This window comes from Hemitrygon akajei, unplaced genomic scaffold (genome assembly GCF_048418815.1).
Source record: "Hemitrygon akajei unplaced genomic scaffold, sHemAka1.3 Scf000034, whole genome shotgun sequence".
In the NCBI taxonomy this organism is placed as follows: domain Eukaryota; kingdom Metazoa; phylum Chordata; class Chondrichthyes; order Myliobatiformes; family Dasyatidae; genus Hemitrygon; species Hemitrygon akajei.
The window spans coordinates 5,445,089-5,467,393 of record NW_027331920.1 but is presented as its reverse complement, the minus strand read 5'-3'; the positions used below and the strand labels follow the sequence as shown (position 1 = coordinate 5,467,393).

Genomic DNA, 22,305 nt, shown 5'->3' with positions numbered 1-22,305 from the left:
CTATTATGTTATAATCCGTGTTCAATAAAGAAATAGGTCTATATGATGTTGGTTTGAAAAGATCTCTGTCTTTTTTTGGCAATACTATTAAAATAGCTGTCGAAAAAGATTCTGGAAGTTTATGCGTTCTTTCCGCTTGGTGTATTAGCTCCATAAAAGGAGGAATTAATAAATCTTTAAACTTTTTGTAAAATTCAGGCGGAAAACCATCTTCTCCTGGAGATTTATTACTCTGAAGTGATCCTAGAGCTTCTTCGACCTCTTTTAATGTAAAAGGCACATCTAATCCCTTCTGTTCTTCCAAATTCAATTTTGGGAGAGTTATTTGTGATATTGCTTTCTATCTCAGCAATATCATTTTGTGATTCTGATTGATACAATTCAGAATGAAAAAAATTTAAAGTTTATAAAGGTTTATAAATAATTTTATTTACACTTGTTCTAATTGCATTTATCGATTTGGAAGCCTGGTCTGTTTTTAACTGCCAAACAAGAATCTTGTGTGATCTTTCAGCTAGTTCATAATATCTCTGTTTAGTTCTCATAATTGTTTTTTTTTCTGTTTGGTATGTCTGGAGTGTATTATATTGTAGTTCTTATTACCAAGTTGTCTTTGTTTTTCTTCTGTCATATATCTTTGAGATTCTTTTTCTAATTTTGTAATCTCTTTTTCCAATTGATCTATTTCTACCATATATTCCTTCTTAATTTTAGAAGTATAACTTATTACCTGGCCTCTCAAATATGCCTTCATTGCTTCCCATAATATAAATTTATCATCAACTGAATGTCAGTTTGTATCTAAAAAAACTTGAATCTGTTTTTTCATGAAATCACAAAAATCTTGACGTTTTAATAATATTGAATTAAATCTCCATCTGTAAATCGATTTCTCCTTATCCATCGTTATCATTGTCATTATCAAGAGGGAATGATCTGACAATATTCGTGCTTTATATTCCATATTTTTCACTCTGTCTTGAATATTCGCTGATAGTAAGAAAAAATCTATCCTTGAATAAGTTTTATGTCTATTTGAATAAAATGAATAATCTCTTTCTCTTGGGTTAATTCTTCTCCATTTATCAATCAAATTTAAATCTTTCATCAATGATAAAGTTAATTTTGCTACTTTTGGTTTTGTAACTACCTTTGTTGACCTATCTAAAACTGGGTCGAGACAAAAGGTAAATTCTCCACCTATTAATATTTTATCGTGTGCGTCAGCCAAATTCAAAAAAGCCTCCTGTGTAAATTTTACATCATTTTCATTTGGTGCATAAATATTCATAAGAGTCCATAGTTCTGAAAAGATTTGACAATGTATAATTACTTATCTTCCCGCAGAATCAATTAATACATTTTGTATTTTAATTGGTAAAGTTTTGTTGACCAAAATTGCAACTCCCCTCGCTTTTGAATTAAATGAAGCTGCTGTAACATTTCCGACCCAATCTCTCTTTAATTTCTGATGTTCTATCTCTGTTAAAGGTGTTTCTTGTATAAAAGCTAAATCTATTTTCATTTTCTTAATGTATGTTAAAATTCTTCTTCTTTTCACCGGTCCATTAAGCCCATTAACATTAATACTTTAAAAAATCAGTAAATTAGTCATTATTTTTAACGTCGTTACTCCAGTCTATAATAATACATAATGTTTCAACTCTCATAGTACCTTGGGGAATTATTTTAAAATTCTCCATGTTGCTATGTGTCTCCCCTCCGATCATCCAGGCAAAGAAAGAAAGATAAAAGAAATATAAAACCCCTGCTAATTTTGTGAATAAAAAAAACACAACATTACCCCCCTCCGTTGTGTGGGTCATGGCAAACGCCATGATTACACACATGAATCCCGTAGCGATCGATCCGAAGTTCTTCCAGCTCCCCCGTAACATGAAAAAAGTATATATAAGAAAAAATAATATCACTACTCTCGATTAATATTTCTCAAATTTTTACCTGTATCATATAATTAAAAGTATATTTAAATATTCTTCTGTCCTTAATGTCCATCAACTCACTTCAGTGTCCCTGTCTTCATCTTTAATCTGTTTCACTTTTAAATCTTCACTGTGACTAGCGAATAGTTGGGAGTTCTTGTGCAAACTCCTCTGCATCCCGATGATCAGTAAAAAATCTTCTTTTTCTGTCATCCAAAAAAAATATCAGTGTTGCTGGGTGGCGCAATATAAATTTCTAACCCTTTTCCCATAAAACATTTTTTGCTGGCTTAAATTTCTTCTTTCTCTTCAAAAGGTCATAACTTATATCAGGATAGAAAAGAACTGCTTTCCCTTCTATCATCAATGGCATTTTCTTTCTGGCATATTGGGCAGCCGCCTTCAGGATCTTTTCTTTATCTGATATCTGAAGCATTTTATCAAGATTGGTCGTGGGTTTTGATCTTAAAGCTCTGTGGACGCTTTCGATTTCAATCAACTGGGTTCCCTCTTCCATTTCCAAATTTTCCGGGATCCATTTTTCAAAAAATTTTATTGGAACCTCTCCCTCTATCCCTTCTTTTAAGACCAACAATTTTAATTTTATTTCGTCTACTAAAATTTTCAAGCACGTCTATTTTTTCCAACAGTCGTTTTCTTTCTGATGTCCAGGCAAGAGTATTATCCTCCATTTTCTTCACTTTCTCAATAGTGTCTTCCGTTATTTCTTCCAGGTTTTTAACTTTCTTGTCCATTTTCTCCTGTTTTTTCACCATTTTATCAAAAATAGCCTTCATATTTTTAATATCTTCTTGTATTATTTTTAATTTTTTAAATTCTTTTAATTCATGCATTATTTGCACCAAAGAAGGAACTCTTATGTGTCCAGAATATCTTCCACCTCCAATCTCTTCCTGTTGTTCTTCTTTTACCTCCTCATCTTCATCTGTATGTTCCAGAGAATCCGAATCCACCGCGGGTTCATTGTCACTTCCGCTTCCAATGGTAGCTGGGATTTGTAGATCAAAATGCTCATGTTTGCGCATGCCCTTTCCTGCGCGCACGCGTAGTTCCTGTTGTTCCTCTTGGAGACTATTGATGCTGCGGGCGATTTCTGTTCTGTATCGCCGGATTGAGATACACTTGAGTCCGAGACCTCTTCATGGTGGCCGGCTCAACTTGTACTATCTTCAAAGTAATAGTTTTCTTCTTTGTCTGTTTAGGAGGCATATCTAAGGAAAATCCTGAGTAGTTTAGAGGTAGTTTTTAGGAAATATTTACTAACTTTTCTTCACTTAAACGTTAATTTATTAGTTCTTTTTACGGGAGAGCTGGATATCCGCGTCTCGATCCCACGTCATCACGTTACACCCCCCCCCCCCAAACAATTTGTGTGTGTTACTCCCCTTTAAAGCTACAAAATTATTTGGCCTCCACAGCTGCCTGTGGCAGATTCACTATCCTGTGGATAAAGGAATTCCTCCTCATCTTTGTCCTAAATGGACATCCCTATAGTCGGAGGCTGTGCTTACCGTTCTCGACCCACCCACATCCTCCCCATATCAACTCTCTCCAGACAGGTGTCAGAGAGATCTGGCGAGACCCTTCATCAGGACCTGCGTAGCTTGGATTACCAGCATCTGCAGATTTTCTCCTGTTTGAATTTTAAAGCAGAAGTTAATAAGTAAACTTCTTGATTAGTCAGAGTCTCAAAAATTCTGGGGAGGAGGTGGGAGAATAGGGTTGAAAGGGATAATAAATCAGCCATTCTTCTAAACTCCGGTGAGTACAGGCCCAGAACCATCAAACACTCCTCATATGTTAACTCTTTCATTTCCGGAATTATTCTTGTGAATCTTCTGGACCCCCTCAAATGCCAGTACATGTTTTCCGATAGAAGGGACCAAAAACTGCTCACAATACTCCAAGTGTGGTCTGACCAATGCCTTATTAAAACCTCAGAATTACATCCTTGCTCTTGTACTCTAATCCTCTCGAACTGAAAGCAAACAGTGAGTTTTCCAATCTTACCACTGACACAAACTGCAAGTTAACCTTCAGGGAATCCTGCACAAGGACACCCATGTTGCTTTGCACCTCTGATTTTTGAATGTCGCCCTGTTTACAGAATTGTCTATGTCTTTATTCCTTCAAACAAAGTCGTACCTGCCTAAGTTTGTACCTGCCAAACTCTACCTGTGCTACAAGATCCTTATTGCGGATACTGGAGCATTCAAATAAGATCGTAAGACAAAGCAGCAGCAGCCGGCCATTCGGCCCTTCGAATCTGCTCCGCCATTTTATCATGAGCTAATCCATTATCCCATTTAGTGCCACTCCCTCACCTTCTCACCATGACCTTTGATGCCCTGGCTACTCAGATAGCGATCAATCTCTGCCTTAAACACACCCAATGACCTGACCTCCACTGCCGCAAGAAATTCACAGATTCACCACCCTCTGGCTAAAAAAAATTTCTTCACATCTCCGTTCTGAATGGTCGCCCTTCAATGCTTAAGTCATGCTCTCTCGTACTAGACTCCCCCATCATGGGAAACAACTTTGCCACATCCACTCTGTCCATGCCCTTTAACATTCGAAATGATTCTGTGAGGTTCCCCCTCATTCTTCTAAGCTCCACGGAGTACAGTCCAAGACGGTCAAATGTTCCTCATATGTTAACCCTCTCATTCCCGGAATCATTCTAGTGAATCTTCTCTGAACCCTCTCCACTGTCAGAACATCCTTTCTGAAATAAGGAGCCCAAAACTGCACACAGTATTCCAACTGAGGTCTTACCAGTGCCTTATAGAGCCTCAACATCACATCCCTTCTCATGACTGCCAACATTGCATTCGCCTTCTTCACCACCGACTCAACCTGGAGGTTAACCTTAAGGGTATCCTGCAGGAGCACTCCCAAGTCCCGTTGCATTTCAGAACTTTGAATTCTCTCTCCATTTAAATAATAGTCTGCCCATTTATTTCTTCTACCAAAGTGCATGACCATACACTTTTCAACATTGTACTTCATTTGCCACTTCTTTGACCATTTTCCCAATCTATCCAAGTCTTTCTGCAGACTCTCTGTTTCCTCAGCACTACCGTCCCTTCCACCTATCTTTGTATCATCAGCAAACGTAGACACAAAGCCATCTATTCCATAATCCAAATCGTTGATATACAATGTAAAAAGATGAGTCCCCCAACACCGACCCCTGTGGAACACCACTGGTAACTGGCAGACAACCAGAATGGGATCCTTTATTCCCACTCTCTCTTTCCTGCCAATCAGCCAACGCTCTATCCACATATGTAACTTTCCAGTAATTCCATAGGCTGTTATCTAATTTAGCAGCCTCATATGTGGCACCTTGTCAAAGGCCTTCTGAAAATCCAAATACACAACATCCACTGCATCTCCCTTGCCTAGCCTACTTGTAATTACCTCAAAAAATTTCAATGGGTTTGTCAGGCAGGAGTTTCCTTTCAGGAAACCAAGCTGAGTTTGGCCTATCTTGTCATATGCCTCCAGGTACTCCGTAACCTCATCCTTGACAATTGACTCCAGAAACTTCCCAACCATTTCTCAAGCTAACAGGTCTATAATTCACTTTTTGCTTCCTTGCCCCTTTCTTAAATATCAGAGTGGCATTTGCAATCTTCCACTCCTCCAGAACAATGCCAGAATCTATTGACATTTGAACGATCATTGCTAATGCCTCCGCGATCTCCACAGCTACTTCCATCAAAACACAAGGGTGCATTCCATCTGGTCCTGGAGATTTATCTACCCTTAGACTATTCAGCTTCCTGAGTACTTTCTCTGTCGTAATTGTGACTGCGCACACTTCTCTTCCCTGACACCCTTGAGTGTCCGGTGTACTGCTGACATCTTCCTTAGTGAGGACTGATGCAAATACTCGTTCAGTTCCTCAGCCATCTGCTTATCTCCCATTACAATTTCTCCAGCATCATTTTCTATCTGTCCTGTATCCACTCTCACCCGTTTTTTATTTGTTATATACTTGAAAAAGCATTTAGAATCTTCTTTGATATTATTTGCTAGCTTCCTTTCATAGTTCATCTTTTCCCTCTTAATGGCCTTCTTAGTTTCCTTTTGTAAGCTTTTAAAACTTCCCAAACCTCTGTCTTCCCACTATTTTTTGCTTCCTTGAATGCCCTCTCGCTTTTACTTTGGCTTTGACTTCGCTTGTCAGCCACGGTTGCATCCTTTTTCCATTCGAAAATTTCTTCTTTTTTGGAATATATCTGTGTTGCACATTCCTCACTTCACGCATAAACTCCAGCCACTGCTGCTCTGCCGTCCTCCCGCTAGTGTCCCTTTCCAGTCAAATTTGGCCAGTTCCTCTCTCGTGCCACTGTAATTTCCTTTACTCCACTGAAATACCGACACATCGGATTTCGGCTTCTTTTTCTCAAATTTCACAGTGAACTCAATCATGTTACGATCACTGTCTCCTAACGGTTCCTTCACCTCAATCTCTCTAATCACCTCTGGGTCATTACACAATATCCAATCCAGTACCTCTGATCCCCTAGTGGGCTCAACAACAAGCTGTTCTGAAAAGTCATCTCGTAGACATTCTACAAATTCTCTGTCTTGAGATCCAGTGTTGACCTGATTTTCCCAATCCACTCGCATGTTAAAATCCCCCACAATTATCATAACACTGCCCTTCTGGCAAGCCTTTTCTATTTCCTGTTGTAATTTGTAGTACACATCACTGCAGCTGTTAGGAGGCCTGTAGATAACTGCCATCAGGGTCCTTTTACCCCTGCGATTTCTTAGCTCCACCCATAAAGATTCTGCACCTTCCGATCCTATGTCACCTCTTTCTAATGATTTAATATCATTTCTTACCAATAAAGCCACGCCACCCCCTCTGCCTACCTGCCTGTCCTTCTGATACACCGTGTATCCTTGGACGTTCAGCTCTCAGAGACATGCATCCTTTAGCCACGTCTCAGTGATGGCCACAAAATTATACCTGCCAATCTGTAGCTGTACGATAAGATCATCCACCTTATTCCTTATGCTGTGTGTATTTAAGTATAACACCTTAAGTCCAGTATTTGATACTTTTTGTTTTGATTGCACTGCAACTCATCCCAGTGGCTGCAAATTTGTTCCATCACCTGCCTGTCCTTCCTGACATTTTTACTGCTCACTATCTTAGATTTATTTCTGTTTCCCCCTCCTCCACTCTATCATTCCGGTTTACCATCCCCCTGCCAAATTAGTTTAAACCCTCCCTAACAGCTCTATTAAACATTCCCGCTACGATATTGATCCCCTTAGGGTTCAGGTGTAACCCGTCCTTTTCGAACAGGTAATACATCCCCCTGAAGAGATCCCAATGATCCAAGAATCTGAAGCTCTGCCCCCTGCACCAGTCTCTCAGCCACGCATTTATCAGCCTGATCCTACTATTCTTGCCCTCGCTAGCACATGGCACAGGTAGCAATCCTGAGATTATTACTCTGGAGGTCCTGCTTCTCAGCTTCATTCCTAACTCCTGGAAATCTTGCTTCAGGACCTCCTCCCTTTTCCTCTCTATGTCATTGGTACCAACATGTACCAAGACAGCTGGCTGCTCGCTCCCTTCAGAATATTCTGATCCCGATTCGAGACATCCCGTACCCTGGCACCTGGGAGGCAGCACACCATGCGGGTATCTCTACCAGGCTCACAGAATCTCCTGTCTGTTCCCCTGACTATGGAATCCCCTATGACTACCGCATTCCTCTTCTCCCTCCTGCACAACAGCGCCAGGCTCAGTGCCAGAGACCCGGTCACCTTGGCCGTCCCCTGTCAGGTCATCCCCCTCCACAGCATCCGAAACGATATACTTGTTGCTGCGGGGGGCAGCCACAGGGGTGCTCTCCACTATCCGGGCATTTCCCTTCCCTCTCCTGACAGTCTCCCAGTTTTCTGAGCCCTGTAGCCTAGGGATGACTACCTCCCTGTAGCTCCTGTCTATCACCTCTTCATTTTCTCTAATAAGCAGTAGGTCATCAAGCTGCAGCTCCAGATCCCTAACACGGTCTCCGAGGAGCTGAATCTCGGTTCACCTGGTGCAGATGTGGCTATCAGGGAGGTTGGAAGTCTCCCAGGATTCCTACATCTGACACCCTGAACAAAGCACTAACCCTGCAGACATGCTACCTAATTCTACAGGAATGGAGCAAAGAAAGATAGGTCTACTCACCCACTTACTTCGCCAAACACACGAACTTCTAAAACCGTTAGCAAATGTGCCCTGCTGTTCCCCCGTCCGACGGGCCGATTTGCCAAGGGGAGAAAAAGAGTCGGTGCCTCGCTCTCGTCTCTTCCCGTTACCGGCTAAGCCCGTTGAGCCAAAGCCCTACACTCTGCTGCCACCCACTCCGCTGCCCGCTGTATAGGGTGGTCATCTTTTTAAACTCTTCGCGCTGTCCTGCGCCGTCTCGCCGTTCTTGTACGCAAAGTTTTTTACAGAACTGCCTTCCTTCAGAATTTAGCTCCCACGCCGCCCTTCTTGTCCCAATCTAAAAAACACCTTCAGTCCTGTATTCATCAGCCTATTCCACACTGTCCACATGTAATTCAGCAAAACCCTTGATGTCGATGATAGACCACACTTGGAGCATTGTCTGCATTTCCGGTTCCCGAATATGGGGAGGATGTCATTACACTGGACAGGAGGCTTCAGGAGGATGTTACCAGGACTGGGGGCTTGGGTTAAAAGCAGAGAGTGGATAAGCTTGGGCTATTCAGCTGTAGTGTAGGATGTTCAGGTATGATCCCTTGTCAAGGTAAATAATTAATTCGGAGCTTAAATAACGTTTCTTTTTCCAAGAAATGGGAGTACAGAACCAGAGGCCTCAGATTGCAAGTGAGACGGGAAATTTTTCTGACTGGTCTGTCGGGTAATAATCTCATAGAGAGGGAGGTTGGTAAGTGGAATTTGCCCTCAGACGCTGTAGAAACAGGTAAAAATAAACTATTTTAAAATAAATTTGGGCAGGTACACCGATGGGAAATGGTTAGAGGGATGGGGGGGGGGGGTGCAAACACACACAAATGGACCATGCTCAAGAAGACATCTTAGTCTTGCAAATTGATGAAGTGGGCCGTGAGTTCAACATCCATCAAACCCTCCCAGATCATCCTCCTGAGGAATCTCACCCTGGAGTCTGTCTGTGAAGTGTTGATGTGACGTCACGTCAGAGGGCAGCTCAGTGCCACAGAACAGACAGACTAGGTAAGGACCGCAGATTTCAATCCTAAATGGGAATTTGTGCCTATTTCTGTGGACGTGTGTCACACTCTGATAGTGTATCGTGTGTGTGTGTGTGTGTGTGTGTGTGTGTGTGTGTGTGTGTGTGTGTGTGTGTGTGTGTGTGTGTGTGTGTGTGTGTGTACTCATTGTGGTAAATATCCGTGTGGTGTGTATACACATTGAAGGAGAGTGTGCACATTGAAGAATTTGCATGTCATAGTGTGTCATCACATGTCTCGTGTGTGTTGACAATATGTCACACGGGATTGAGTTGTTTAAATGAATAAATGACTATCTCTGAAGAGATTGGTTTCCAGGTTACTGAGGGAAATAACAACGTACATTGCTGAGGCTCTGACTACAATCTGCCAGTCCTTCCTGTGCATGTGTGTGAGGGAGCTTTGCCAGGCCGGTTATGCTGTGTGTGCTTCTCCCGAGATGCAATCTTGACCCATGTCAATGCTTGTTGGTGTGTCCGAACTCATTCTCACAATGCTTCAATGTAGTGGTCTGATCACCATAAGACATAGGAGCAGAATTAGGCCATTTGCCTATCGAGTCTGCTCTGCCATTCAATCATGGCTGATCTTTTTTTTCCCTCCTCAGCCCCTCTACCTGGTCTTCTCCCCGTAACCTTTGATGCTGTGTCCAATCTAGAACCTATCAAGCTCTGCATTAAATACACACAAGTTCCACAAATTCACTAGCTGTTGGCTCAAATTTCTCCGCATCTGTGAGTAGAGACACAGAGCTATCAAATCTTCCTCGTATGATAACCCTTTCATTCCCGGAATCATCCTTATGAAATGAATCCTTTGCAATGCCAGCACATCTTTTCTTAGATGAGGAGCCCAAAACCTTTGATACCGTTCAGTCTGGAATCTATCAAGCTCTGCCTGAAATACATCCAACAAGTTCTGCAAATTCACCAGCCGCTGCCTCAAATTTCTCCGCATGATTTAAATAGAACCCCTCTATCTTGAGGCTGTGCCCTCTTGTCCTAAACTCCACCACCATGGGAAACATCCTTTCCACATCTACTCTGTCTAGGACTTTCAACATTCGAAAGGTTTCAATGAGATCCCCCCTCATCTTTCTAAATTCCAGCGAGTACAGACTCAGAGCTATCAAACGTTCCTCGTATAACCATATAACATATAACCATATAACAATCACAGCACGGAAACAGGCCATTCCGGCCCTCCTAGTCCGTGCCGAACTCTTAATCTCACCTAGTCCCACCTACCCGCACTCAGCCCATAACCCTCCACTCCTTTCCTATCCATATACCTATCCAATTTTACCTTAAATGACACAACTGAACTGGCCTCTACTACTTCTACAGGAAGCTCATTCCACACAGCTATCACTCTCTGAGTAAAGAAATACCCCCTCGTGTTTCCCTTAAACTTTTGCCCCCTAACTCTCAAATCATGTCCTCTCGTTTGAATCTCCCCTACTCTCAATGGAAACAGCCTATTCACGTCAACTCTATCTATCCCTCTCAACATTTTAAATACCTCGATCAAATCCCCCCTCAACCTTCTACGCTCCAATGAATAGAGACCTAACTTGTTCAACCTAACTTGAAAACCCTTTCGTTCCTGGAATCATCCTTATGAAATGAACCTTCTGTAATGCCAGCACATCATTTCTTAGATGAGGAGCCCAAGTTCACAGCACTCAAGGTGAGGCCTCACCAGTGCCTTATAAAGCCTCAGCATCACATCCCTGCCCTTGAATTGAATGCTATCTAAAGCCCTTGAACTGAATGCTAACATTGGATTTGCCTTCCTCACCACTGACTCTACCTGCAAGTTAACCTTTAGGGTGTTCTACAGAATGACTGCTAAGTCCATTTTCATCTCAGCTTTTTGGGTTTTCTCCCCATTTGAAAAAAAAAACTGCACATTATTTCTACTATCACAGTGCATGGCCGTGCATTTTCCAACATTGTACATCACTTGCCACTTTCTTTCCCATTCTCCTCATTCAAGTCCTTGTCCAGCCTAACTGTTTCCTCAACACTACCGGCCCCTCCACCAATCTTTGTATCATCTGCAAACTTGGAAACAAAGCCATCTACTCTAGGACAAGAGGGTATGAATTCAGGATTGAAGGACGTCCTTTTAGAACTGAGATGCGGAAAAATTACTTTAGTCAGTGGGTGGAAAATCTGTGGAATTTTTTGCCACAAGTGGCTGTTGAGGCCAAGTCATATTTAAGGCAGCGATAGATAGGTTCTTGATTAGCCAGGGCATCAAAGGGTATGGGGTGAAAGCAGGGGAGTGGGGACGACTGGAAGAATTGGATCAGCCCATGACTGAATGGTGGAGCAGACTCGATGGGCCGAATGGCCTACTTCTACTCCAACATCTTATGGTCTATTCCATCAGCTAAATCTTGATATACAGCGTAAAATGAAGGTGTCCTAACACTGACCCCTGTGGAACACGAGTCACAGCAGCCAACCAGAAAAGGATCCCTTTACTCTAATTCGCAGTTTCCTACCAATCAGCCAATGTTCTAACTATGCCTCTAACTTTTCTGTAATACCATGGCCTCTTAACTTGGTTACCACCTTCATGTGTGGCACCTTGTCAAAGGCCTTCTGAGATTCCAAATATACAACATCCACTGCATCCCTTTAATCTATCCTGCTTGTTATCTCCTCAAAGAATCCCAACTGATTTGTCAGGCAGGATATTCCCTTAATGAATATTTGGTTCATCTGCCGTCTCTTTATCCCGCGTTATTATATATCCGGCTTCATTTTCTGGCGGTCCTATATCCACATTCATCTCTGTTTTATTTTTTTACAAAACTTGAAACGCAATTTGATAGTGTTTGTTAACTTGTTTTACAAAGACAGGTGTGTAAAAAGGGCCCAAAGGATCTTTGGAGAGCAGAGTCACCCCAACCACAACCTGTACCAGTTGCTACCATCCGGGATACAGTACTGCAGCATAAAAGCCAGAACCAACAGGCTCCGGGACAGCTTCTTCAACCAGGCCAGCAGACTGCTTAACTCATGTGGACCTAACTGTATTTCTATGTTATATTGACCAGCCTGTTGTACATACTATTCATCATAAATTACTATAAATAGCACATTGCACATTTAGATGGAGACATAACGTAAAGATATTTAATCCTCATGTATATGAAGGATGTAAGTAATAAAGTCAATTCAATTCAAATCGATTTCTTGTTTATTTTTCCCCTCCCAATCATTCTTTTAATTCCTCTCTGTAGATATTTAAAAGCTTCCCAATCCTCTGTCTTCCTACTAATTTTTTGCTTAGTTGTATGCCCTCTCTTTTGCCTTTACATGAACTTGACTTCCCTTGTCAGCCACGGTTTTACTATTTTGCCATTTGATTATTTTTTTTTTTGGAATACCTCTCTCATTCTCCCAGAAACTGACACCATTTCTGCTCTGCTCTCATCCCTACCAGGATCTCCTTCCAACTTGCTTTTGCCAACTCCTTTCTCAGATCACCGTAATTTCTTTTACTCCTCTGAAATACTACAATGTCAGACTTTACTTTCTCCTTATCAAATTTCAAGTTGAACTCAGTCCTGTTGTGAGCACTGCTTCCTAAGGTTTCTTTTAACTACTCACCTCTGGTTCAATACATAACAGCCAATCCAGTAGAGCTGTTCCCCGAGTAGGCTCAACCACAAACTGCTCTAGAAAGCCATCACATTGCATTCAACAAACTCACTCTCTTGAGATCCTTTACCAACCTGATTTTCCCAATTGACCTGCATGTTGAAATCTCCCATGATTATCATAACATTGTCCTTTTCATCAGCCTTTTCTATTTCTAGTTGTAATCTGTGGGCCTCAACCCACTGACTGTTGTGAGGCCTGTATATGACTGGTGTCAGTGGCATTTTTACTTTTGCAGTTCCTTACCTCAACCCACAAGGATTCAACATCTTCCAATCCTATGTCACATCTAGCTGCTGAGTTACAGGCAGAGCCACACCACCCCATCGGCCTTCCTTCCTTCCTTCCTCCGATACATTATGTAACCTTGAACATTCAGCTCCCAACTACAACCATCCTTCAGCCACGATTCCGTGATGGCCACAACATCATACCTGACAATCTGTAATAGTGCAACAAGATCATCCACCTTATTTCTCATACTCCATGCATTGAGATATAACACTTTGTGTACTGTATCTGCTACCCTTTTTAATTCTGCATCCCTAATGCACTGATACTCACCCTGCTGGCTGCAATTTTCTCCTCGCATCTGACCGCCCTATCTGGCAGTCTGACTGCACGCTATCTTTGCATTTTTACCATCAGTCCTATCCCTTCACTCCAGTTCCAACCCCCCCCCCCCCCTCCAAATTAGTTTAAACCTTCCCCAACAGCTCCATCTAACCTCTCTGTGAGAATATTGTCTCCCTCAGATCCAGATGCAGCCCATCCCTTTTGAGCAGGTCTTTCCTCCTCCGGAAGAGACCCCGTTTATCCAAGAACCTGAATCCCTGTCCCCAGCACCATCTTCTCAGCCATGCTCTATCTGCCAAATTATCCTGTTTCTACCCTCACCAGCACGTGGCACAGGCAGCAATCCAGAAATTACAACCCTGGGGGTGCTGCTTCTGAGCTTTCTACCAAGCTCTCCCAATTCTATTTTCAGGACCTCTTTGCTTTTACTTCCAATGTCATTGTCCCCAAATTTACCAAGTTATCTGGCTCTTTTCCCTCCCTCTCTAAAATGCTACAGACACGATCTGAGATGTCCCTGACCCTGGCACCTGGGAAGCAACATAGCATTCAAATGTTCCCTTCACATCCATAGATTCTCCTGTCTGTTTCCCGAAAGATTGAGTCCCCTATCACTACTGCTCCCCTCTTCTCCCTGTGACAACAGTGAGAGTTGCCGATCCAGAAGGGGGAAGACCTGTGTCAGTCAGACACTGGACTCACAGGGCACAAAGGACTTATGTATTTTCCTGGCAATCCCGGTCACAACACTGATACCTGCTTTTATTCCCTGCAATACCGTGAAATCTGTATTAATTTCCCAACTCCTGTGGTAGGATTTATGACCCTGTGCTGGTGTGTCCAGGGATCTGACATCTCCAGCTAACCATGTGACAGTGATGCCTCCCCGTCGATGCCATTGATGTGGAATAAACTTCATTTTCCCTTCAGCCTATTGTTACAGCCAGTCTGTACATCAAATTATAACTTAAACAAGGAAAAAATGAATCTTTGTAAGTTTTACCTCGCTTAATAGCATCAAGTTTTTCTCTCAGCACTGTGTTCAACAAATAGGGGTGATCGAATTTTTCAACCGGTAGGGCTTCATCTGTCACCGACAATTCCTGGACATGGTCACTGATTCTGTAAATATTAAACTGCTGGTGATGAACTGGAATTTTGAACTATTTTACAAATCCATACAGGGTTTCAGTAAAGAGCATGTCCTACCTCCTGTTCCGACGAGCTTCTTCCTGAAATAAATAAAATCACCAATCTGATTAGACTTGGACTTACTGTCCACATCCTGAATTTCATCAAAATCATCACAAGGTGTTGAAAATTCCCACTCCCACAGTCACAAACACAAACCAGCAATACAGAACCACAGAGACAATTACTAATCTCAAAATTAGACCAATACTGAGAGGATGAAACTTACAGGAAAGACAGGACAGGCTGTGCATTTTCATCTAAATAAGGCATCAGCATGATAAAATGGAACAATTTAAGATTAGTGATGGATTTGATTGTGTGCTGTTGGAAAATGTACCTCGATTTATGGCGAACACTAGAGGACACAGGTGCTTGGAAGTAGTACAGAGGAGATGTAAGGAGTAAGTTTTTTAGAATGGGTGGAATGAGCTGAAGGTGGAGGCGGATCTGATAGGGTCTTTCAAGAGACTCCCACACAGGTACATGGAGCTTAGAAAAATAGAGAGCTATGTTCTATAGGTCAGTTGTTGAGAGCGCCCTCTTCTTTGTAGTGGCGTGTTGGGGAGGAAGCCTTAAGAAGAAGGACGCCTCACGTCTTAATAAGCTGGTAAGGAAGGCGGGCTCTGTCGTGGGCAAAGTACTGGAGAGTTTAACATCGGTAGCTGAGCGAAGGGCGCTGAGTAGGCTACGGTCAATTATGGAAAACCCTGAACATCCTCTACATAGCACCATCCAGAGACAGAGAAGCAGATTCAGCGACAGGTTACTGTCGATGCAATGCTCCTCAGACAGGATGAAGAGGTCAATACTCCCCAATGCCATTAGGCTTTACAATTCAACTGCCAGGACTTAAGAACTTTTTTTTTAAAGCTATTATTAATGCTTTTTGAGTTAGTGATTTAGATGCATATCATATTATTACTGAGTTAAGTATTGTATGTAATGAGTTTTTGCTACAACAAGTGTATGGGCCATTGGAGAAAAATGTTGAATTTCCCCATGGGGATGAATAAAGTATCTATCTATCTATCTATCTATCTATCTATCTATCTATCTATCTATCTATCTATCTATCTATCTATCTATCTATCTATCTATCTATCCATCTATGTCTAACTCGAGGTAATTTCTAAAGTGAGTAGATGTTCGACACAGCATTGTGAGCCAAAGAAACTGTATTTTGCTGTAGGTTTTCTTTGTTTCTATGTTTCTATTTATGGAGAGACCTTCAGTCAAAGATAAAATGCCAGGTGGTTTTTAATAAATCCCACAAGAAATTTAGTGAGGAGGATGTGGAACTCAGTGCCACAGGAGTGGTTGAAGTGGAACATCAGAATTGAATGCAATGGGGAGGCTGGATAAACACATGAGGGGCCAGGGAGTTCGGGGCACTGTTGCTGGTTGTGGTGAGAAGGTGTCAGGAGGATTGTGCAGAAGGGAAATTGATAGAAGATAGACCGAATGGTCTGCTCATGACGGAGAATGGGACACAATCCCATGTAAAACTTATCCGAAAAAGTAGAGACAGTGAAAGTTTCTGTAATCTGATGGAAGCCAGATATGGAGGATAAGTCTGATGTGTGGGTCACATTCTTTGTTCTCCCTGATTGACAGAGAGACCCTGAGACCCTCACACCCACCGCACCAGACACACTAACAGTCTGTGACTGGAACTGGGTGTTAATGAGAGTATTAAAGGATATTTAATGCGGTAATTAAGGACACAATCAGCAGCTCTGTGTTATGATCAGAGTAAATCTTTTCAGAAAAGATTACATTCTGTCCTGGGATGTACAGAAGCTGTGGAAGTCCAGTTTGGGGACAACATCAACTCTGAATAGATGCATCAATTGTCTGGTGAGAAACAGTTTACTGCCATTTGTAAATGCTGTGTGTAGGAGCAACACGTCTGTTTTCTGTCTGCATATCTTTTGTTGACCGATTAATTGCAGTTTAATTTACGATTAATTAAGCTGAAATTTCATCGCTTAAATATTGTATGTTGCTGATAAAGGATCGAATATCAATGTCCGATATTTAGAATGTCATTAGCGGAGTGATTGGAGGTTTGTCATGCAAGGAGAACAATCTGTGTGAGGTCACCAGCAGCGGCAATTGATTTGGTAGAATGGGCCACTGTGCTGTGTTTAATTCAAATATACCACTGTTCATTTAGTTCAATTTGAAAGAAATAAATTGAAATGTAATCCTTCACCTTGAGAAACATCACACTGTCTTTTTGATCCATCTGTTCCTTTAACTTAGTGATTTCCTCTTGAATAATCCTTATATTCTCTTGAATCTTAAGAAGATTTTTCTCCATTGGGTTGAGAATCCTCTTCTCTTCTTCCCTGAGATCCCTGAGCAAGCTTTGCTCTTTCTCAGTGATAATCTGGCGCAGTTCAGCAAACTGGGATGTGATGTGGGTCTGAACGCTGTGTGACTGTTCCTGTCGAATGAAAGTTGAAGATTAGTTTACTGCATTGCTGTGTTGTATTTCCTTATGACATAAAAGTGACCGTTCGGTCCATTGGGGTCCATACTACTTCTGAGACATTCCCGTCAACCCCTTTCCCTCACATTTTCCTGAAAATCATTCTCTCTCAGTGACCCATTAACTCCCAGCTGATTCACATCACTCTCCCCCATCTTCACAGGGTTAATTGTAATTAACCATTCATCCAGCATGTCCTGAGGATGTGTCTGAAACTGTCATGGTCACAGGGAGAGCATGCAAACTCCACACAGACAGCAGCAGAGGTCAGGATTGAACCCAGGTCACTGGAGCTGCGATACTCGGCTATTCTGCATTAAATGGAGCAAAACTCGACAGTAATATCAGAAATTCCGCTCAGGAAGCCTCACCCGAACTCCGGAAATCTTCTCTTTCTGTTGCTGCTCCTTTTCCTGGAAGTCTGATTTCTTTTTTGTGAGAGAGTCTAAGGAAGATTTTAGCTGATCCTGGAAGTCAGAGAGCGAAGGAAATAGAAACAACGATGCATCAAAAGAAACAGGTGATCAAACCCGATTATCACACAAAATGCCGGAGGAACTCAGTGAGTCAGGCAGCATCTATTCAGGGGAAATAAACAGTCGGTGTTTCGGGATGAGACCCTTCATTAGAACTGGGAAGGAATGGGACAGAAGCCAGAATAAAAAGGTTGGGGATGAGAACCAGCTGACAGGTGACGGGTGAGACAACATGAGGGGGAACGTGGGGGAGGGTGATGAAGTGAGAAGCTGGGAGCGGACAGGTGGAAGAGGTAAAGGGCTGGAGAAGAAGGAATCTAATACGAGAGGACAATCGACCATGGAAGAAACGGGAGGAACTGGGCTGTTTGCGGCCCTGAATGGTGACGAGGGAGGAGGTTAGGAATCAGGTGTAGCACTTGTCCCGCTTGCAGGTGTCGGTGCCAGGAGGGAGATCAGTAGGGAGGAGCGAGTGGATCAGGGCGATACAGGACGTAGAGCGCGATCCGTATGGAGAGCGAAGAGTTGCAGGGTGCGGAGGTGGGCTGTGGGACGGATAAGATGCTGGAATCCCGTTGAAGATGGCGGAAGTTGCAGAGAGTGATGTGTTGGTTATAGAGGCTCGTGTACGTAGAACAAAGGAGATGTGTTAAGTATTAAACTAACGTTCGTTTTACCTTGTAGATTTTAGCAGCTTCTTTAATCAGCATGAAGCGGTGCTCTCGGTGTTCCTGCGCAGCTGCACAGATCAGACAGATCATTGTCTTGTCCGTTTCACAAAACAGTTTCAGTTCTTCCTCATGTTCCTCGCAGTGAAGTTTACTTTCCTTCCCTTTCGGATTCAGGTTTAGATTTCGAAATTTTTCAGCCAGATTTGCTAAGGCCCGACTGGCCCTGAGGGTGCGGTCAGCAAACACCTCTCTACATTCCGGGCAGGAGTTTCGCTCCTCCCTTTCCCAATACCGTGTGATACAAGAGCGACAGAAGTTGTGTCCGCACTCCAGTGACACCGGATCGGTGAAGAAATCCAGGCAGATAGGACAAATTACCTCCTCGCTCAAACTCTCGGCCTGTCCTTTCGAAGCCATGTTAACTCCCAGCACTTCCTGATTCAGAATGCTTTTTACTTTCGGGGAGCTGCTGATCCCCTGCAGTACCGCGATTGTCCACTACACGCGCTGCAGACTCAGGAAGTGAACAGGGTTTTGCTGGATGTGTTCAGTGGAATTTCTGGCCATTTCTATGTTTAGTGTGGGATTAAAAACACATTAAGTAGGCAACAGATAAGAAAACGCGGCCATGGACTGTCTAAGCCCGGCTACGAGCGGAGGAGGGTTGGCCGTATGGCCAGCAACCCCATCTCTTAAAAACCCAGTGTGACAAAAACGTCAGCTGAATCTCCAAAGGCCTCATCCCTGCGGTCGGAAGTACCTTCCCCTGGAAGACGATTGAAGTCCTGCGCTGAAAGGAGAAGCCATGTGCCCCCCTGGGGTTGTTCACTACTACAATAACTGTGAGACTTCCTCAGCCAACCCGGTCACTCCCTGTCCAGTGTAGAGAATTCCTATAGTTCCAATGGTGTCCCTGTAGTCTGGAATGTGTCAGTCGGCAGCATTCCTGTACGACAGGGGTTCCCAAACATTTTTATGCCAAAGACCAATACCAGTAACCGTGGAACCCAAGTTGGGAACCCCTGCTCTCCGGAAATCTCGACGTGATGGCAGGCCGACAAGTTTCCAGCGTCTTTCCCCGAGTTGATGATCTTCCAGCAGCACTCGCCGTCCGTTTTCCTGCGCGTCCTGGGAACAGCCTGAGGATCAGTGAGCCTTATCTCACGCAGCTGCTGTGGCACAGGCCCTTGCATCTTTCTCCACAGATCTTCGCCAGCCCACAGTCTGCAAAGAGGTGACTGACCGTCTCGTCTCCACTGCAGTAATCTTGGGGCAGCGCGCTGTGGGAGTGATCTCCGGGCATGCAGCAAGGATCAGACTGGGAGGGGCCATCTCGTCTCCACTGCAGTAATCTCGGGGCAGCGCGCTGTGGGGGTGATCTCCAGGCATGCAGCAAGGATCAGACTGGGAGGGGCCCTCTCGCCGTCAGACAGGTGAGGTCTTGGTGCCTGTTGGTGAGATCTGGTGATGAGGCATTCTGCCAGATGGTCTGGACTGTCTACTCAGGGAACCACTCCACTGTGTCCATCCAGTCCTTCTCCTGCAGTGACTGCAGGACATTCCGTGTTGACCACTGTCTGTGTTTCTTGTGGTCAAAGCTGCTGGTCTGAAAGAACTGTCACCAATTTCAGTAACACAAGGTTCACATGGAGAAACTTCCTGATTGAGACAGACACAGTCTCACAGGGTATTTACAGGGTAAGGACAGGAATGATGTTTCTCCTGGCTGGGCAGTGGAACCAGTGACCACAGACTCAAAATCCGTGATCACCTCAGCAGGACTGAGATGAGGAGAAATTTCCCCAACACAGTGCGGTGAATATTTGGAGTTTTCTCCACAAGTTTTCTAAATTAAACGGACATATTTTGGGGCTCGGCGATGTTGGGAACGTTGCAGGAAAGTGGCGCAGAGGTCAAAGATCAGTCATGTTCTGAGTGAGGGGCAGAACAGCGCAACGGGCCGAATGGCAACGCCCGCTCCTGTTTCTTATTTTCTAAATCACGAGTTTACCTTTGCGCCTTGTTCTCCCTTGGCCTTCAGCCTGTCGGATTGCACAGGGGAGCGGTGAGAGCTCCGGAGATCCATCAGCAGCCGCTGCGGTTATTTCATGTTCTTATTATTTATCCTGTTTCTCCATATTTGCATTTGCACAGTTTGTTACCTTCAGTTCTCTGGCTGATCTTTTACTGCCTGCTTCTGTTATGGTTACTATTCTATACTTTTTCTAAGTATGTCCACAGGAAAATGCTTCTCGGGGTTGTATGTGGTGACTTATCTGTACTCTGATAATAAAATTTACTTTGAAATTTGTGTTTCGGGGAACTTCCTTTGATTCTGAGAACAAACTGTGACTGACATCTCCAGCTCCCAGCAGCAGCCCGTCTTCACACACACAGCCAATCAGCGATCACCGCTGGGTGAAGGATTCTCTCATTGGCTGAGAGGTGTCAGTGGGCGGGACGCTGAGCGCCCGGCCGGGCCGGGGTTTGGAACCGGGACACAGTGAGGCCGGAGACCGGGAGCTGCGCCTCGGGTTTCGTCTGCACCACCGGCGGGTCGTGAATCCTTTCGAAGGCAGAGCTGAAGAGATTGGCGGAGATTCTGTGAGATGTTTCAGCGACACGGAGGGCGCCCGGCCTTTCCCCGCCGAGGATCGGGGCCTGTTGCCTGGAGTTGTCTCCCAGACCCGTCCCTTCCTGCTGGGAGACGGGAGCTGCCCTGCTCCCCTGTGCAATCCGAACGGCTGAAAACCAAGGGAAACTCGTGCTTTAGAAAATAAGTAACATGAGCATGTCTGGCCACTCGGCCCGTTGCGCCTATTCCACCCTTTCCTCAGAATAGTCCTTTTTAAATCTTTTTATTGATTTTAAACAAACACAAAAATGAAACATGAATACAAAGAGCTTGAGAGTACATAATTAATAGGTGAATGTATAAATACAAATAGATGATAATAACCTCCCAAACTCATAGTGGTTACAAAAAATGGAGAAAATAAGAAATCCTCCCCCCAAAAAAATGAAAAAAATCCTAACCTGCATGGGCCATTGCATTATATCAATTATACACAGTAGCGTCAATAACTCCGCACCTCCATTCAAATAATTAAGGACAATAAAAGTAAGGTTTAGGGAAAGTCAGTTTAACTCAAATGAAAATGTTGAATAAATGGTCTCCATGTTTCTTCATATTTACCTGAAGGGTCAAAGACAACACTTGTAATTTTTTCTAAACTCGAGAAAACCACTGAAATATAGTTGGAGGACTAATTTCTTTCCAATTCAATAGGATAGATCTTCTAGCCATTAATGTAACAAATGCAATCATCCGCCGGGCTGGGGGGGGATAAACGACTATTATCCACCATTGGTAAACCGAAAATTGCAGTAATAGGATGCGCTTGCAATTTGATATTCAGAGCTGTTGAAATAATACCAAAAATATCTTTCCAATAATTTTGCAAGCAGGGGCAAGACCAGAACATGTGGGTCAATGAAGCGACTTCAGAATGACATCTGTCACAGGTTGGATTAACATAAGAATAAAATCAAGTGAGTTTATCCTTGGACATGTGAGCCCTATGAACAACCTTAAATTGTATTCGGCATGTTTAGCACAAATAGAAGAAGAATTGACTAATTGTAAAATTTTCTCCCACTGCTCTGTGGGTATAAGACAGTGAAGTTCTTTTTCCCATTCCTTCTTAATTATTTCTGATACTCCTGGCTGGATTTTCATGATCATATGATAAATGATAGCTACTTAACCCTTCCGGCAAGGATTCAGAGATAGAATTTTTTTCTGTAATGTCCATTGGACATAATTTCAGAAAATACTAACATTCAAGAAATTTCTAACTTGCAAGTATCTAAAAAAAATGAGTTTTAGGCTGGATAGCTGTTCAAAGGACATAAAACTGTTATCTAAAAATAGATCACGAAAACATGTTATACCTTTTGTTTTCCATAACACAAAGGCCTGGTCCATAA

At 43.2% G+C, this 22,305-nt stretch overlaps 2 protein-coding genes across 2 annotated transcripts in view; both read right to left on the bottom strand.

The window, feature by feature from the left end:
* The window catches only part of LOC140719980 (uncharacterized), a 263,215-nt gene that overhangs the window by 90,590 nt on the left and 150,320 nt on the right, over positions 1-22,305 (bottom strand). The gene's annotated exons all lie outside the window — the stretch shown is intronic.
* Positions 17,513-18,995, bottom strand: LOC140719973 (tripartite motif-containing protein 5-like). The gene is made up of 2 exons (XM_073034886.1): positions 18,322-18,995; positions 17,513-17,635 (listed from the first exon to the last, which is right to left on the bottom strand). The coding sequence occupies exons 1-2, from the start codon at positions 18,730-18,732 to the stop codon at positions 17,513-17,515; spliced, it is 534 nt and encodes a 177-aa protein (XP_072890987.1). The 5' UTR covers positions 18,733-18,995.

Bases quoted from the DNA above. Each gene is read 5' to 3' on its own strand.
- LOC140719973 (XM_073034886.1), bottom strand. From the start codon at position 18,732: ATGGCTTCGAAAGGACAGGCCGAGAGTTTGAGCGAGGAGGTAATTTGT. The intron at 17,636-18,321 runs GTAAAACGAACG...TCTGACTTCCAG, and splicing joins AAGCTGCTAAAATCTACAAG to GATCAGCTAAAATCTTCCTT.